At 38.5% G+C, this 18,140-nt stretch overlaps 1 protein-coding gene across 2 annotated transcripts in view; it reads left to right on the top strand.

The window, feature by feature from the left end:
• LOC126236326 (run domain Beclin-1-interacting and cysteine-rich domain-containing protein) overlaps window positions 1–18,140 on the top strand; it is a 214,055-nt gene that overhangs the window by 93,511 nt on the left and 102,404 nt on the right. For both annotated transcript variants that reach the window (XM_049945543.1, XM_049945542.1), the window contains exon 5: window positions 8,959–10,272. In XM_049945543.1, the coding sequence (XP_049801500.1) occupies window positions 8,959–10,272 (1,314 nt within the window). The remainder of the gene's footprint in view (window positions 1–8,958; window positions 10,273–18,140) is intronic.

The raw sequence follows: 18,140 nt of genomic DNA, 5'->3' as shown, positions 1-18,140 counted from the left end.
TACTGACAACTAACAAACCTGTTTTTATTTTCAAGAAAGCCAAATTGTTCGCTTAATGTTTCTAACACAAAGTACCATGTGCGGACATATAGTATTTTGTTTGCATTTCAAATAGCCAGTAGAATCGCGACAGTGTTGCCAGCCTAATCTTTGTGGCGCCCCAGTCACATCGCACCAGTGTCAACAGTCTGAGCTCTAAAAAGTACTCAATACCTACCATGAAATACTCATTGAGTAAAAGAATCGGTTGCAAAGTATCGAGTAGAAAAGTATCGGTATCGATATAACTGTACTCGATACACTAAAGTATCGATACTTTTTCCGTGCCCCTGCTCATGGGGACTGGAATGCAATTATATGGAAAAAATAGAAGAGAAGGTTACAAGAGAATATGGGCTTGCCAGTAGGAAAGAGAGAGGAGAATGACTAATTGAGTTCTGCAATAAATTTCAGATGGTAATAGCGAATACTCTGTTCAAGAATCACAAGAGGAGGCGGCAGCATACTTTAGAGTCTTGCATGACCGGGTAAGCGAGTACAAAAAGCGACATTGGACAAGCACAGCCTAACTGGGTAGGCCGCCAGCACCAGTTATTGTGTCTGAGCATAAATGCCATGACCACATCCCAGGTAATGTTTGGTTCCAAAGTTGTCAAATGTATCTTCAGCGATGTGTGACTACTGTCAGCACAGGCTTCTCGTTAGTGGTGTGTCTATCTGTAACCATGCAGTGTAAGGAAGCCAGAATAGTAAAATCTAAACCAATGTGCAGACATTGATGAAACAGGGGGGTCTAAAGAACAAACTGTGGAATAAATTTCTTCTGGATGTAGATGAAAACAGCAAGTGCACTTGGTATGTATCATGCATAAACTGCTGTACGTTATTGTGTCTCCAGTCGAGAACGACACATTTAAAGAAACGCAGTTGTAAGAAATGCCACACTGCACATCTCCTTCAGGGAAACAGGGAAACTGGCAGTAATACAAGGTAGTACAGCAGCAACATGTGTGCCAGACATATGAGATCTTTTATGGTGTTTCTGGTGAAATTTTCAAAGAACTAGGACCAGATGGTGTATATTATGGAGAAGTCATAATTTCAGGTGTTGTGCTACATCCCACTGCTATTAGCAGAATTGCCAAAGGAGAAGCTGATAATGACTTCTGTTATTATTGATTTTGTTAATAAAATATGTATTGCAACATTCATATATGACATACTCACACAGTCAGTTGCATTATTTGATGTTTGCAGGCACATTACATAAATGTTTTATTTACAAGCAAATTCCTGGACACTAAGTAAATATTAAAGAAGAAATAGAAAAGAGTGTGGCTGATAGGAACATTTCACCAAACATGTTGCAGCAGAATTTTGTTTTTGTCTGCAACCAAGGTGCCAATATAATACAAGGTTCGGAAAATCATGAAAGGCTTCTTTGTGCTGCTCATTGTACTAACACAGCACTTAGCCACACTTTCACTGAAGATATCATCTTATTAAATGACACCTCAAACATTGCAGCAACAATAAATTTTGCAAAATGCATTGTATGGTACGTGAGGAAAAGTGGGCTCTATGTACCTTTGGAATCGTCTTCAAAACACAAGATCAGCACACAGTGGAACAGCTTGTACACTATGCTAGAGTCCATACACTCGCAGTATAACAAGGTTACTGCTGTAGTGATGGAAAAGAATTATGGATTTCTTGAAACCATTTAAAGAGGGGACAGATGAATTATAAGGCAAAAAAGAACCTACAATCTAGTTAGTTTTTCTTTAGCTTGAGAATAAATCTGCAGTGTGAATAAAAATGTCTTTGAAGTGGGTTAAATTACTGTAGTTACAAGAACTGTTTCATTATGCTATGAGGAAAGAATAGAGATGTTATTAAGTAGTGTAACTGACATATACCAGCAGACACATATTTTTAATAACAGATACTTATTAAAAATCCAGTCCTGGTAGTTTTACTTGATTAGTCCGTAGTTACTTCCAACTATAAAATTGCTACTTTCATCTAGCCATCTATCCATGATCTCACTATTGTTGGCATAAATGTAAAGCAGAAAATTCTTGGCAGTGTGCTACAAAATTATGCAAGTGTTGCAGGTACTACATGCTAATCATTTTTGTGTAGTTGGTGCATACTGTCTTATAGCCTATTACAAGATAGTTCCATATTACTTCTGTCTCCCTTGTTTATTAATATAGAACCTTCAAGTAAAGTGTCATCATCATCCAGAAAGAGAGATCATTTCAGGGACTGGAAGGAAGGTAGATTAGAGTGGAACATCTTAATCAAAATCGAGGTCGCTTGAGATGGAACACAAGCTCATACTCTTTCGAGGATGGGAAAAGAAATTGATGACCATCCCCTTTCAAAGTAAGCATCCTGACATTTGTCTGCAGTGATTAGGGAAATTGCAGAAAACCTAAATCTGGATGGCTACACATGGATTTGAACCATCATTCTCCTGAACACTAGTGTGGTGTATCAATTACTGGAAGATTAAGCAGATCACTATATTTAATGCACGTTTGAGCTAATGATGGTGTGTTAAAGTGGTGGTGCAGACCTGAAAAGGATCTGGCAGGGATGGCTGCAGTTACAAAATGCATTTTTATATATCCTAGCAACAAGTGCTCATAGTGATTGGTGCTTTTATAAAGCTGATAAGTTATTAATGAATCATTACAGCCAATTACATTCAGACTACATCACTGATTTACTACCAGTCAACAGTTACTATAAATTTTCTTGAAATGAAAAGCATGAAAAGTTACAGCTGTGTTTTCTTTGCACAGCCAGCCATCTTTTTGACTTCAGGGACAGTATTTATTTAATGCATATGTAGATTTCTATTACTGGCAAGCAGAATAAATCTTCTGTTTGAAACTGAATAATTTTTCTATGCTTGCTGAATATATATTATTTACCACATCCTGTATGATGATAACTGTCACACATAAGCAGTCTTTTGTATGGGAGAGAGAGAGAGAGAGAGAGAGAGAGAGAGAGAGAATGGATGGGGTGTGGCTTAAATTTGTGCAGTGAAGTGAGGTGAGACATCAGCGAAGGCTAGTCATATTTGGTTATGAGTGGCTTCGTCCCATCTCCAGCACGTGAGCCACAGCCGTTAAAACGTAGAACAATGCAACACTATAGTATACTTGGAAAAGACCCATAGACATGGGAAGATTTCAGGTGGATTACAGCATGGCCAGACAGAGATTCCAAAATCAATGTACTCGGGAACATATGTAGATGCAGATCGCAGTGTAGTCATGATGAATAGTACGGAAGTTTAAGAGAATTGTCTGAAAGAATCAGTGTGGAAGGAAGTGGGATGCCGATGAATGAGGAGACTGATTTGAAGTTCACTAAGGATGTGGATACTGCGGCAAGGAGTACCAGAGTAGACAGTTCAGTTGAAGAGGAGTGGACATCTCTCAAAAGGGCAGTCAGAGATGTTGGACAGACAGTCTCAGGTAGAAGGAGGGTGACTGCAAAGAAGCTTTGAGTAACAGAAGAAATACTTACCGTATTTAGCCGAATCTAAGCCGCATTCGAATCTAAGCCGCACCTGAAAAATGAGACTCGAAATTAAGGAAAAAAAATTTCCCGAATCTAAGCCGCACCTGAAATTTGAGACTCGAAATTCAAGGGGGAGAAACGTTTTAGACCACACCTCCAAACCGAAACAAAGTTGGTCCATTGTAATATGAGACAATTTAGGTCGAATGAATGACGATACAGCTACAGTAGTTTGGTGCGTGTGGTAAACTTAGCAGTTAAGCTTTACCATGTAGCCATTGCTATGCATCAGGCACTCCGTCCGTATTTATACTAGAGAGCCTTTTTCATGTGCTTTGTCTGGTTTGAATTGATTGCTTATTTTTCTTTGATCTGATAAGTGCCGTTCTATTTGTTATAGGTGTTTCCGTCACTCTAAGCTCAAAATGCATTATTATACTGTGCCATGCATTGTTTGTCGCATTCTGATAATGCGTGTTTACGGCCTGTCGCCGCTCACGGCATGGATTGCTTTTGTGCACCTACCGTCGCTTACAATTAAAAAAAAAAGAGAGGAATCGTCTCATTAGCAAAACAATGGCAAGAGACTGGTATTTGTTGTTACTTACACTTCCGCTTTCTTTGATAATGATCAACAAGAACCAAATAATAGTCTTCATATGATAGATGTTCTGAACGAAAGTTTAGCGAAAATTTTTCTCCATTTGAAAATTTTTGCAGACGCCTCTTTAGTACATTACATACTGCACAGAAATTAGAGTCATCTTAGGTTTAAAAATCTAGTCAGTTGCCATGCTTCATTTCTGACTGTATCACTACTCAGCATTGGAATAATACGAATATAAACATGACATGATAGGTATATTCTTTCGCGCTTGCTGTTGTCTCACTCTAGTTTCGTAGCTGATTTAAATGAGATAACAGGAAACACATAGGAATACATGGCAAAATGTTTACATTCGTATTATTCTTATGGTGAAGAGAATACTGCATGTGATTCACAATTCATAAAAGTTCCTATTAGCAACCATCTCTTGTCACAGGTAGGAAAAAATTCAGAACGTAGAATTGGCCATATTCACAAACATCCCAAACAGTCTTGCCAGTCGGATTTTCGTAGTACATTGAAAGGTTGCTATATTCGAAGATGAACAATACGGAATTTGTATTTACTTCGTTGGATAATGTATGAAAATGCAGTGGTCGAAACTCGGGGCAGAGAGGAAAGCTCGTCTTCCACCTTTTTTTTTAATTTGTTTACTGACGCAGAGGTTTTGGCGCCAGTACTTATCTTTGTGCCTGCAAAGCTTGCCTGTGTAGCGCTACATATATTTGACGGCAGAAGTTAGTTGTGGAGGCAACTACCAACATTTTTCAGAACTTTGTCTTACTTTGCACTCGATCCTAAGCCGCAGGCGGTTTTTTGGATTACAAAAACCTGAAAAAAGTGCAGCTTAGATTCGAGTAAATACGGTAACCCTCGAGTGGGCTTGTTTTTCATAACACAAGTGGGCATTTGGCATACTTTGTACATTTGAAAAGAATAGCTGTCTTTATGTTATCAGGGTAAACATGTATGAGAGGAATCACAGTTTAATTTTAGCTTAATTATACAGTGATGAAATAAATTTATATAATGTGAGCTAAGGCATTGTTTAATTAAACCATAATAAAACTATCTTTCATTATATTACTCTGTTCCCATGGACAGGTAATGACCCGCTGTAAGCCTTAAACAGCACAATTGCATCAGATCGCAGCCAAACACTTATTCGATTAGTGTTTGTCTTGAAGACAACTGTCTCATTGTGGGATTGTGCTGCCATCTTTTAATCTGGGTCATTTTCATACACAGATTGTAAATTTTTTTTCTTACCTAGCTTGCTGTTTATTTTATAGTACTGTTACTCTCTTGGACATATAACATCACAATTTATCACTTAGTTCTCTGACGCAATAATGAAGTAATTGGTATGTGCTCACAATTGTGAAACAGTGGAATGTGCAAAACAATTTTATTTGTAGTTGGTGCACTTTATACATTGGCACGCCTGCTAAAGGGTTAAATTGATTGACGAAAGAAGGAAGAGAAAGACAGGAATACTGTAATATAAATCACATAGAAATGAAATTAATAGAAAGTGCAGAGCAGCCAAGGCAAAATAGCTGCAGGAAAAATGTGAAGAAATTGAAAAATAAATGATCCTTGAAAAGTCTGAGTCAGCATATAGCAAAGTCAAAACAATGTTCGGTGAAATTAAAAGCATTAGAGGTAAGATTGAGAATGTAATGAGAATTCCACTGTTAAATGCAGAGTAGAGATAGGATATGTGGAACGAGCACATTGAAGGCCTCTATGAGAAGGAGGGCTTGTCTGATGATGTGATAGAAGAAGGAATTAGAGACAATATGGAATACATTGGGGACTCATTATTAGCCAGAATTTGAGAGAGCTCTAGAAAACTTGAGATCAGAAAATGCAGAAGGCATATATAACATTCCATTGGAATTTCTAAAATACTGGGAGAATTGGCAACCAAATGACTATTCAAAATGGAGTGCAGTATCTATGAGACTGGTGACAGACATACCATCAGACTTTCAGAAGAATATCATCCAGACAGTTCCAAAGATACCAAGAGCAGATAAGTGCAAGACCTATCACACAGTCAGCTTAACAGCTCAAGCATCCAAGCTGCTGAAAGGAATAAGAATGGAAAAGAAAGCTGAGGATCTCTTATATGATGATCATTTTGGCTTTAGGAAAGGTAAAGGTATCAGAGAGGCAGTTCTGATGTGCTTGATAATGGAAGCGAGACTGACGAAAAGTCCAGACACGCTCATGGGATTTATTGACCAAGAAAAAGTGTTCAACAATGTGAAATTGTGCAAGATGTTGGAGATTCTGAGAAAAAAATAGGAGTATGCTGTAGGGAAAGAGGGGTAATATACAGAGTGCTTATAATTGAACTTTTGCTACCTGAGACAGTGTAGGTGAGAAACTACTTGTGCTCTGAGTACCCAACTTGTTAGGAATGGTGTTCAGACTATGCATTGCAGGATTTGCATTGTTAGAAGTGTTAGTGTTATGACTTGCCATTAGGCACCGCTACTGGTGTGGCAATGTAGAGTTGAAGCACAGCACATTAAAGGAATATGGAGAGGTTCTCTTCACACCAGTGTTGAAGATCATGATTCAGAAATATAAATTAATTGCCAATGTAGAAATTGCTTCTGGGAGAGAATGGCAGCCAGTTGCTCCACACATTGTTGAAGTAGTTACTGTTGCCATGACTGAGAATACTGGAAATGATGTGCAGTCTTCAAGCAATCCACAAGCTGTGTCATGACAGCTGTACATGCCCTGCTCCATTTGAGAAGTTTGGCCAATGGTAGAGCAATCTCTACTGCAGTTCAATGCTGTCTTAAACGCAGATGGTCATCACATTGAATTGTAACCCTTGAATCTAAACAAGGTACACAATTAACAGATTTTGCCATATTATGTATCAATTAAAATGTTCTTCTGTCAATAGTTTTTTCATTATTTCCCTTCTGTATACTTTACAAATGTTGCCACAAAATTTCATTGTTCTGTGATCACTCATTTTTCATAGGGACCCCCTCAAGTAGCAAAAGTTTAATTATAATCACTGTGTACAATATGTAGGAGAACCAGAGGGAAAAATAAGATTGGAAGACCGAGAATGAATTGATCGGAGGATTAAAAAGGGTGTAAGACATTGAAGAAGCTCTGATGGAAATAAAAGAAAGATTCAGGAGTGGGATTAAAAGTCAGGGTGGTAGGAAATCAGTGAAAAGATTCACTGATGACATTGCCCCCCCCCCCCCCCCACACACACACACACACACACACACACACACGGTGAAAGTGAAGAATTACTGGGCCTATTGGATTGAATGGACAATCCAGTGGGTAAAGAATTTAGATTGAGAGTAAACCAGAAAAAGACAATAGTAATGAAGTAGCAGAAATGAGAATAGCAAGAAACTTAACATGAACAACAAGCTTTGTTTCTCATGGGTTTGTTCGAGACAAGTATATGGTTGGAGCACAACATTGTATGGTAGTGAATCAGGGATGGTGGGAAAACCAGAACAGAAGAAAGCAAAACTTTTGAGATGTGGTGCTACAGATGATGTTGAAAATTAGGTGGATTGATAAGATGATGAGCGAGATGTTTCTCCTCAGAATCAGCGAAAAAAGGAATGTATGGAATCACTAATAATAAGAAGGGACAGACATCGGAGAATAATCTCCTTGGGACTAGAGGGAGCTAAAGAGGGTAAACGGTAGGGGAAGACTGAGATTAGAATACATCCAGCAGCTAATTGATGATGTAGGGTTCAAGGGCTACTCTAAGACAAAGAGAGTGGCGCAAAAGAGAAATTCATGGCAGGGCGCATCTCTTTCAGTATCTCTCAACATAAAATTTGGCATTTTGCACACAGTGACTAATTGAGTTGGGAAAAAAAGAAGACTATCTTCAGCAAAGAAGTTTATAATTTAAATTCATGAATGGCATCAGCTATTGGCTCACAAGCCTTACTCATTATTTTACAATCAGTTAACACTCATTAACCAGTATCCATTAACTGTTTAAAAAGGAAAATTCTGTTCAGAAAACTAAAATACAGAGTGGCTGGTCACTACTTAACTTTAGGAGCTGCAAATCATGTACAAAAATCCACTCTCTTTGGCTAGGTTCGTTCTTTTTTTTTTTGGGGGGGGGGGGGGGAGAGGAGGAGTTGGTTGTGGGAAGGAGGAGGGCTGTGTGTTACCCAATACTTCTATAAGAACATATCATTTGATCGGGGACAGTATAAACATATTTGTGTATTTAATGTGTTGTTTGGTTGGAAATGATACACTGAAAACTGGAATGGAAAGCAATGAAAGAGTCATGTGAATTTTTTTTTAAATTTAAAATTTTTTTTAATTGCTTAAGAATAATATCTGCACACCTAAATTGCTTTTCACAAAAATCTTCAGGTTTCTGAGAGTGGTGGGATAAGATTAAAGCTAGCATGTTTCCCCTCTCTCTAAAATTGTATGGTCTCAAATTCTTATTTCATGTTCTATTGAGAACTGAAGTGAGTAGAAGATTTACCTTGAAACAATTGTTTCAAAGTTGGTAAATAATGGAATATCTGTCTGACAGATATATATTTTAGTAAATTTATTTTCCATATTGAATGTTATCACAAATGTTTGTTTTGCTGGTAAGTGAATTATCATTGGCTTACAGGTTTTATTGTACGAATTGCATCTTATATTTATGTTTGTTCATCATTTCATCCATAATGTAAAACATAGCAGTTTAATTTTTTATTGTGGTGTTATAGGATTTTTAACTTCAAGTTATTCAAACTGAAACTTTATTTCTCTTTCAGTATCTCTCAACATGGACATACAATGAGTTCCAGAAGACACATCGTAGATGTTCATCATTTCCCGAAACTCAACATAAAACTTGGCATTTTGCACACAGTGACTTGTTGGGTTGGAAAAAACAATGTTCAGAAGACAGTCAAGCTAATACAACATCAGTATATGCCAAAGCAGATTACAATGCACCAAGTAGTGAGATAAAGGACACTACATGCAGTTATGATTCTGATAGAGTAAATTCATGTGAAGAAGCTACAGAATCCATAATTTCATGTCAAGAAAGTGAAAATGTCGAGAATGGAAACACTGAAAGAAATAAAGACATTCAGACTGCAGACGATAATATCTCTGAGATGTTTTATAGTAATACTAAACTAAAGCGTTGGAAAAGCCTTCCAGATATTTTGGGAACTACATTTATAATACCACTATGCAAAAGAAGTTTTTCAGCTAGCAGTAAATCACTGTATGTGAACAAAGTTTTTTTCCAGTGTACCTCTGGAAGTCATGTGTCTTTGTCCTGTCCAGCAGATGATCCACGGCTAGACCAAGAAAATTTACAAGGTTCAAATATTGGCCAAATGATCGAAAATGTATCAGGACATCAAGCATATTCTAAACTTTCTCCAAGTGTGCTGCAGGTAGATTACTCAGCAGAACCGACACCAGATCATGAACCAGATTCTTGTGTGACAGACAACAGGTTAGCTGGACATTGGAAGCAACAATCTGCAAAACAACAAACCAGAAGTTTGAATAAAAAACTGACAAAGGGATGTTCAAATAACTTCAAAAAACCTAAAACAGCAATCCCAAAAAATCTCACATTGGTAGAAAGCTCAACAATTGCAAGCAGCACCAGCAGCAGTAGTAGTTCTGACACAATAAATGTTAATAGGCATTTAGCTGAGTCATCAGAAGTCATACGCAAAGCAAACAAAACTGCAACAACCTGCAAGGCAAGACCATCTGACCTAAATCTTCCATCTAGGCACTGGAGGAAAAGTGAGATCAACAGTTCAGGGATGCCATCTGCTCGAAATTTACAAAGAAAACGAAAAACAGGGATTTCTGGCTCTGTTCCTAACTATCCTTTCGAGTGGCTTGGTGATAGACAGCACTGCAAGAAAAGTTTTATTGAAGATGGTGGCAGCAGTGTTCTTCCAATGACTGTTGGATTTTTTCCTCGTCCCCAGCAAGGGCAAAGCATCACCAGTTTCCTTTCTTCTGTTCAGTTTGCCCGACCAGCAGCAGAACTTGATCGGGAGAATGCACACTTCAGCATATCAGAAGCCATAATTGCTGCAATTGAGCAGGTGGGTTTTTGTCATTACATTGTGCCGAAATTAGGCATTGGTATTACCAGTGCAGGAAGACTGAATTAGATAACAATTTCATTGTATTTTTGAAACTAAGAAACATAAATTAATTTATTGTCTCTGCTAAGAAAGGAAATTATGATGCATTAATTTTGAAGTAATTAATTTATAGTATGCCAATCAAAATAATTGCTTGTATGAACTGTTGTTATTCTGTAAGTAGCTGTCTACTTTTCTGGATTGTAGTTGCTATGTATTCCCTGAATCACTTCATATAAGACCCAAGATGGTTTTTTGAAAAAGCCCATTTGCTTCATTTCTAATACCAGTGTCGCTGACAGTTTGTTAAATTTAATCATATTTTCCTTATTCTGTGAGCAGATGGAAACATCCCAATAAAAACCTGGATTGCAATATTTATTTTACTTTTATTATTCATGTACTAATACTTTTCAGAACAGATTCTTGAGCTTTAAAGCACTTGTTGAATAAAGAAACCAAATTCTGCAGCTGTGTATGCCATGTAGAACAAAAAGGTCTTCATATATTTTGAAGCAAATTTTGTGAATGTATTAAATAGGGTAGATGTTACTGTAGTTTATAATTGCCTGTAACTAAACAAACACTTTGGACATTTCATCAGTAATTATCTATATTAATAATGGCTGACTCAATTTGCCGTTCATGGTGCATGGTTTCAGTTGTAGGTTTCCTATCTAATGGCTTCCAGGGGGCAACAAAATTTGGACTTACAAATATTTCATGTACACTGGTGTGCAAAACTGAAGGATGAAACTGACTTTCGCACGGTATGTAACTGTCAAATAACATAGCTCGATGAAAATTGAATGTACATACACTGAAGAGCCAAAGAAACTGGTACACATGCCTGATATTGTTTAGCCCCCACACCACCACAAGCACGCAGAAGTGCCCCAACATGATGTGGCATTTACTCAACTAATGTCTGAAGTAGTGCTGGATGGAATTGACACCACGAATACTGCAGGGCTATCCATAAATCCATAAGAGTACAAGGGGTGGAGATGTCTTCTGAACTGTACGTTGCAAGGCATCCCAGATACGCTCAATAAAGTTCATGTATGGGGAGTTTGGTGGCCAGCGGAAGTGTTTAAACTCAGAAGAGTGTTCTTGGAGCCACTCTGTAGCAATTCTGGATGTGTGGGATGTCGCATTGTCCTACTGGAAATGCCCAAGTCCGCCGAAATGTACAATGGTCATGAATGGATGTGGGTGATCAGGCAGGATGCTTATGTACTTGTCATCTGTCAGTCATGTTTAGATGTGTCAGGGGTCCCATATCACTCCAACTGCACATGCCCCACACCATTACAGAGCCTTCACCAGCTTCAACACTCCCCTGCAGAAATCTCTCCATACCTGTACACGTCCATAATTCAATAGAATTTGAAACAAGACTCGTCTGACCAGACAATATGTTTCCAGTCATCAACAGTCCAGTGTTGGTGTTAGTGGGGACAGAAGAGGCATAAAACTTTGTGTCCAACAGCCATCAAGTGTACATGAGTGGGCCTTCGGCTCCGAAAGCCCATGTCGATGATGTTTCGTTGAATGGTTCACAAGCTGACACTTGTTGATGGCCCAGCATTGAAATCTGCAGCAATTTGCGGGAGGGTTGCACTTCTGTCACATTGAAGGATTTGCTTCAGTTGTTGTTGGTCCCATTCTTGCAGGATCTTTTTCCAGCCGCAGTGATGTCAGAGATTTGATGTTCTACCGGTTTCCTGATATTCACAATACACTCATGAAATGGTCATATGAGAAAATCCCCACTTCATCACTGCTTGTACGCAGACTATAAAACCACATTCAGACTCACTTAAATCTTGATAACATGCCATTGTAGCCACCAGACACTTGTTGTCTTATATATGCATTGCCGAACACAGCACTGTATTCTGCCTGTTTACATATCTCTGTATTTGAATATGCATGCCTATTCCAATTTCTTTGGCATTTCAGTGTAGAAAGGACTGCTAAAGTATATTATAGAAGATAACTGTAAGAAATGTGCTGTGAGAGGAACAGAATGGCCCCTTTATTCAAAGACAACAATTACACTGATGTCACCATGATTCACGATGGTCCTCTGGACATCATACAAGGTAGGACATGTTTTTCAATAGTGTGTTTGATCAGCACGGATGGCAGTGCGTACTCTGCAATCTGCTTCCATGCTTGCCACAAGGTTGGTATGAAGTTCCAGTGATAGGGCATTCCATTCCACCACCAGTGTGATTGACAACTGCTGGATGTGCTACAATGTGTGTTTCTCTCAATGCATCCCACATGTGCTCAAAAGGATTTAAGTCAGGGGAATGGACAGGCCAGTCCATTCATCAAATATCCACCCATTTCAAGGACTCCTTTACCTTTGCTGTTCAGTGTGGTTGTGTATTATCACGCATAAAGAAGTCTGACCAAATGCACCCCTTAAAAGACGCACATGGGGAAGGAGTACAGTGTTGTGGTAATGTTGCTGGTGAGTTCACTGTGTTCAAAGATTTTGAGGTCAGTGTGCCCATGTAACATATTGTTTTCGTGATCCAGGTGTTGTTGTGTGGGAGAGCATAATACTACAGTGGCATACTGCCCTCCAAACTTTCACTCATCAGCATTATTGTGACATTGTACTCCTTCCCCATGTGCATCTTTTCAGGTGTAAATTTGACACTGACTTCATTTTTGTGGATGAAAATGCACGACCACATCAAACAGTGGAGGTAAAGGAGCCCTTGGAATAGGTGAGTATTTGATGAATGGACTGACCTGTGCATTCCCCCGACTTCAATTGCTTCAAGAGGTGTGGGACGCATTGGGGGACACATAATGCAGCAGCACACCAATGACCACCCAGCAGTTGTCAATTACACTGGCAGAAGAATGGAAAGCCCTACCACAAGAACTTCTTATAAACCTTGTGGTGAGTATGGGAGCACCTTGCAGAGAACACATTGCCGACCATGGTGATCACACCCAGTATTAACGAATCATTTACCACCTTTTGTAATGTCCAGGGGACCATAATAAATTGCAGTAACTTCAGTGTTATTACTGTCTTTGAATAAAAGTGTCATTTCTGTTTATTTCATTGAATCTCTGTTACCTTCTATACTATGCTTAGCTGCTCTTTCTATGTATGGTCCATGTTTCACTGAGCTTTGTTACTTGGCAGTGACACATCATGTGAATGTTACTTTCATCCTCAAGTTTTGCACAACAATGTAATTATTGACAGAATTTAAAAATATAAAATGCTGTCTTAGTCTATTGGTTAAGAGGTATAATCTTTTGTTAAAGGTTTAACACAGTAGGACTAATATTGCAGTTAGAAACTGTGTATGTGTCTCGGCGCAGCATAACTCGGCCCAAGCAAATACCTCGACTACATTCATTTAGTATTTGAGAACGATAGTACATAGTGATTTGAACAAACTTTACACATAATTTCAAACTGTTATAAAACTTTTTGTTATTGACACCTCACACATAATTATGAAAGGAAAGAAAGTTTAACGTGTACACATTTTTGCCGCTCATGCCGTAAAACTGCCACATCGGGCACAATGTTTTAATTATTTCTTCATTACTACTAACTCTATTCATAACACATTTGGCGGAAAGCACCCACAGAGGTCACTGAATGTATCTGCAAAACTATATTATTGCACAACATAGTTCAAGAGATATGACATTATAAACATGTGATATATGTGAAAAACTAGCTTTTGCTTAAAATGGAATGCAAATTACCCTGATTATACTCATCTAGTGTGTGATAATGAGAGTATTTACCAACTTCCAACAAACAGTAAACATAATTTAGACATTGCTTAAATTTTTCTCACTTCCATCCTTAATATCAAATATTTAACACTTTAACTCATCTGTAATGTAATCAGAAGTTTGAAGCTGTGTTATGCATGAGAGTCTGATTGTCTGCAGAATCGGGGATTTACTGGTTCTCACTCGACAGACTTTAACAAATTGAGTACTTTACCAAGAATATTTTGCTCTGATTGAATCACTTGAATTGTGTTATTCTTTTATTCTGTGACATATATTCCATTATTACGCAAGGAAAATTAAATCTATGAAGTACTTTAAAATTAACTTTGAGACTTTCATGTCCACTTCTTGACACATTGCCTAGAGACGTCTGTTTCGGATTTTTCAGCCAATGGCTGCCGTATTGATATGATTTTTTTGTTGCTAGATTCAAGAGGCTGTCATTTTCCAAGAATTATCCTCCATTGCTTGTGGTCTTGTCGTCAACAGTTCTCTGAGACTACAAGATAGTTTTTTTCAGGCAAAATGTCAGGTTATAGCTAAACAACTGTTGGTCAGAAAACCCCAGACAGATGCCTCCAAGCAGTCTATCAGTTTTGGGCTTCTTGTTACTGAGGAGCAGACCTGGTGACTTAAGCAATTATACAGTACTTTGCAGAAGATATGTTTGGATCCGAACAGTGCCATACATTGTATTTGACTGTTATCAGTACTTCCTGGTATTTTAGACAGAGAACTCTCCAAATTATATGGTGTTGATCCCAGGGCACAAAGGATGACAGGAATTAAATCAGCAGTTTTTAGATTCCATATTCAATCAACCTTAATCCTGAGATCCTTATATTCCAGTTGCTTTTGAGTCATATTAACATTAATGTTCCCATCATGTACGATTAGACATGCGTTAATAGGCATTATTGACCAGTGGAAATATTTGTCATTATTTGGTTCTTCCTTGTCTTTACAATGTTATTTATTATTTAAAATTATTTTGTCTTTACAATGTTATTTATTCCTTAAAATTATTCTGTGAAATTTGCAGAGTATCATATGACAAGTGATCCAAAATTCATGCAGTTACATCTATGATTAGTAGTCAAACCTTGAAGTTAGTTTGATTGTAGGGCTTACTTTTAGAGTCCTGATACATTTACTGACAAGTAAATGTTGATTTGACCATAAGGCCTGTAAGTGGGCCTTTACATATGTCTGCTTGTGTTTGTATATGTGCGGATGGATGTGTGTATGTGTGTGTGTGTGTGTGTGTGTGTGTGTGTGTGTGTGTGTGGCACGCGCGCGCGAGTGTATACCTGTCCTTTTTTCCCTTGCTGTTCATCGTGTATACTAATGACCTTGTGAACTATATTAATAGTAACCTCACTCTGTTTGCAGATGATACTGTTATCTACAATGAAGTACTGTCTGAAAGGAGCTGCATAAATATTTATTCAGATCTTGATAAGATTTTAAAGTGGTGCAAAGATTGACAGCTTGCTTTTAAGTGTGCACAAATGTAAAATTTTGCACTTAAAAAAAAAAAAAAAAAAAAACATAGTATCCTGTGATATAATAACAGTGAACCACATTTGGAATCGCCGAAGTGGCCGCGCGGTTCTGGCGCTGCAGTCTGGAACCGCGAGACCGCTACGGTCGCAGGTTCGAATCCTGCCTCGGGCATGGATGTGTGTGATGTCCTTAGGTTAGTTAGGTTTAACTAGTTCTAAGTTCTAGGGGACTAATGACCTCAGCAGTTGAGTCCCATAGTGCTCAGAGCCAGCCACATTTGGAATCGGCCAACTCATACAAATACCTGTGTGTAACACTTTGTGGGGATACAAAAGGGAATGATCGCATAGGCTCAGTTGTGGGCAAAGCAGGTTGTGGACTTTGGTTTATTGGTAGAATACTGGGGAAGTGCAATCAATCTACAAAGGAGCTTTCTTACAAATCACTTGTGTGACTGGTTCCAGAATATTGCTCAGGTGTATGAAACCTGTGCCGTATAGGACTAACAGGGGATATTGAACATATACAGAGAAGAGCAGCACAAATAGTCAGAAGTTTGTTTGACCTGTGAGAGAATGTCACAGAGATGCTGAAGAAATTTAACTGGCTGATTCTTGAAGCTATCCCAAGAAAGTCTACTTAAAACATTTCAAGAACCAGCTTTAACTGACAACTCTAGGAATATACTACAAACACTTATGTATTGCTTACATAGGGATCATAAAGACAGGATTAGATAAATCATAGCACACATGCAGGCATTTAAACAATCAGTCTTCCTGTACTCCATATGTGAATGGAATAGGAAGGAATCTGGACAACTGGTACAGTAGCGTGTACCCTTTGCCTTGGACTCTGCAGAGGTTTGCAGAGTTTAGATGTAAATGTCGATGTAGTTTACTTTTATAAGTTCTGAGAGTGTACAGTTCTAGAAGAGTCAGCCAATAAATTGCTTCCTCCAATGTATATCATGTGAAAAGACTATGAAAGTAAAATTAGAGGGATTCAAGCTAACATGGAGGCTTACTGACAATCATTCTTCCTGCAAATCATTTGCAGATGGAACAGAAAAGAGGAGGAGGGGGGGAGGGTGAGGAAGGTACAGTGGTACATGAAGTATCCTGCACCACACACTATATGGTCACTTGCAAAGGATAGATGGTAGGTGTAGAGCAAATCTCTCCAGGTTGAAAGATTATCTTATATTACCCACTATGCATTGACAATATAGTGCAATTGGATAGATTAAAATATCTTCTCACAAAGTGGCCACAGGATAATGCACACACACAAAAAGGTTTGACTTATGCAAGCTTTTGGAACCAGTGGTTCCTTCTTCTGGCAGAAGAGTTGAAGAGGAATGAAGGAAAAGGCCTGGAAAAAAAGAAAAGAAATGATCATGTGGTATTGATGGCTGGGAGGTCCCATTCAGGGAAGTTCAGCCACTGAGTTGCAAGTCTTATTTCAGGTGACACCAGGCAACTTGTGTGTTGTTGATAATGAGATGGTGGTGGTGGTGGTGGTGGTGGTGGTGATACAATACCCAGTCCACAAGTGGAGAAAATTTCTAACCCAGCCGGGAATCGAACCCGGGCCTTCTGCATGGTAGGCAAACATGTTATCTCTCAGCTAAGCAGGCAGACAAAGGACTGGAGAGGTTTAGGAAAAAAGGTACAGTTTGGAAAAGTCACCCAGAACCTGGGGTCAGGGGAGACTTACCAGATGGCAAGTCTTCCCTAATCTGGGGTTCTGGGTGAATTTTCCAGACTTTACCCCTTTTCTTAAACCTCTCCAGTCCTTTTCCTTCACCACTTTTCCTTCCCCTTCAACTCTTCTGCCAGAAGAAGGAGCTACTGGCTCCAAAAGCTTGCATAAGTTAAACCTTTTTGTGTGTTTGTGTTCTCCTGTTACTGCTTTGCGGGTAGACTTTTCTTTATTTTTTTATTTTATTTATTTTATTTTACACCCCCCCCCCCTCTCCCCCTCCAATCCCACTATGTGCTGACCATTATCAGTCAAGGTTTGCAGTGGGATTGCCATGTAGATATTGCCATTGTGGTTGGTGTAGTTAGTTTGCAATGGGATACCATATGCTGTAGATTCCCATATGTGTTAAGGTTGGAGCATGCAGGGGAATGAGTCATACCCTCATTTTTATGTACTCTACCAACAAATTTTGATCAAAGTATGCATGGACGTGTAAATTACATATTCTTGTTGATAATAAAAGGTGCTATTACCACAAAATTTATGCATGTCAGGTAAATGAATGTATGAGTTTTGCCCACATTAATTTCTTCTACAGTAGTGTCTTTGAAAAAGAGAAGTCAAATTAACTGCATGGAAAATTTGGCCCTATGTTAGTCCCTTTTTCGAAACCAGTTATATAACAGCAGCCTACCATTGGGGAGGTGGGTTTGTCATGTGCTGCCAAGGAATTTAGAATTCTTAGTATATTGTTGCACATACTTTTGCCTTACACAACCATTTTATAGTGAATGTCTGATATCAGTATTTATATGCATGTC

This window comes from Schistocerca nitens, chromosome 2 (assembly GCF_023898315.1).
Source record: "Schistocerca nitens isolate TAMUIC-IGC-003100 chromosome 2, iqSchNite1.1, whole genome shotgun sequence".
NCBI classification, from domain to species: domain Eukaryota; kingdom Metazoa; phylum Arthropoda; class Insecta; order Orthoptera; family Acrididae; genus Schistocerca; species Schistocerca nitens.
Note: the sequence above shows the minus strand (reverse complement) of the source record. Positions and strands in the feature narration are given on the sequence as shown.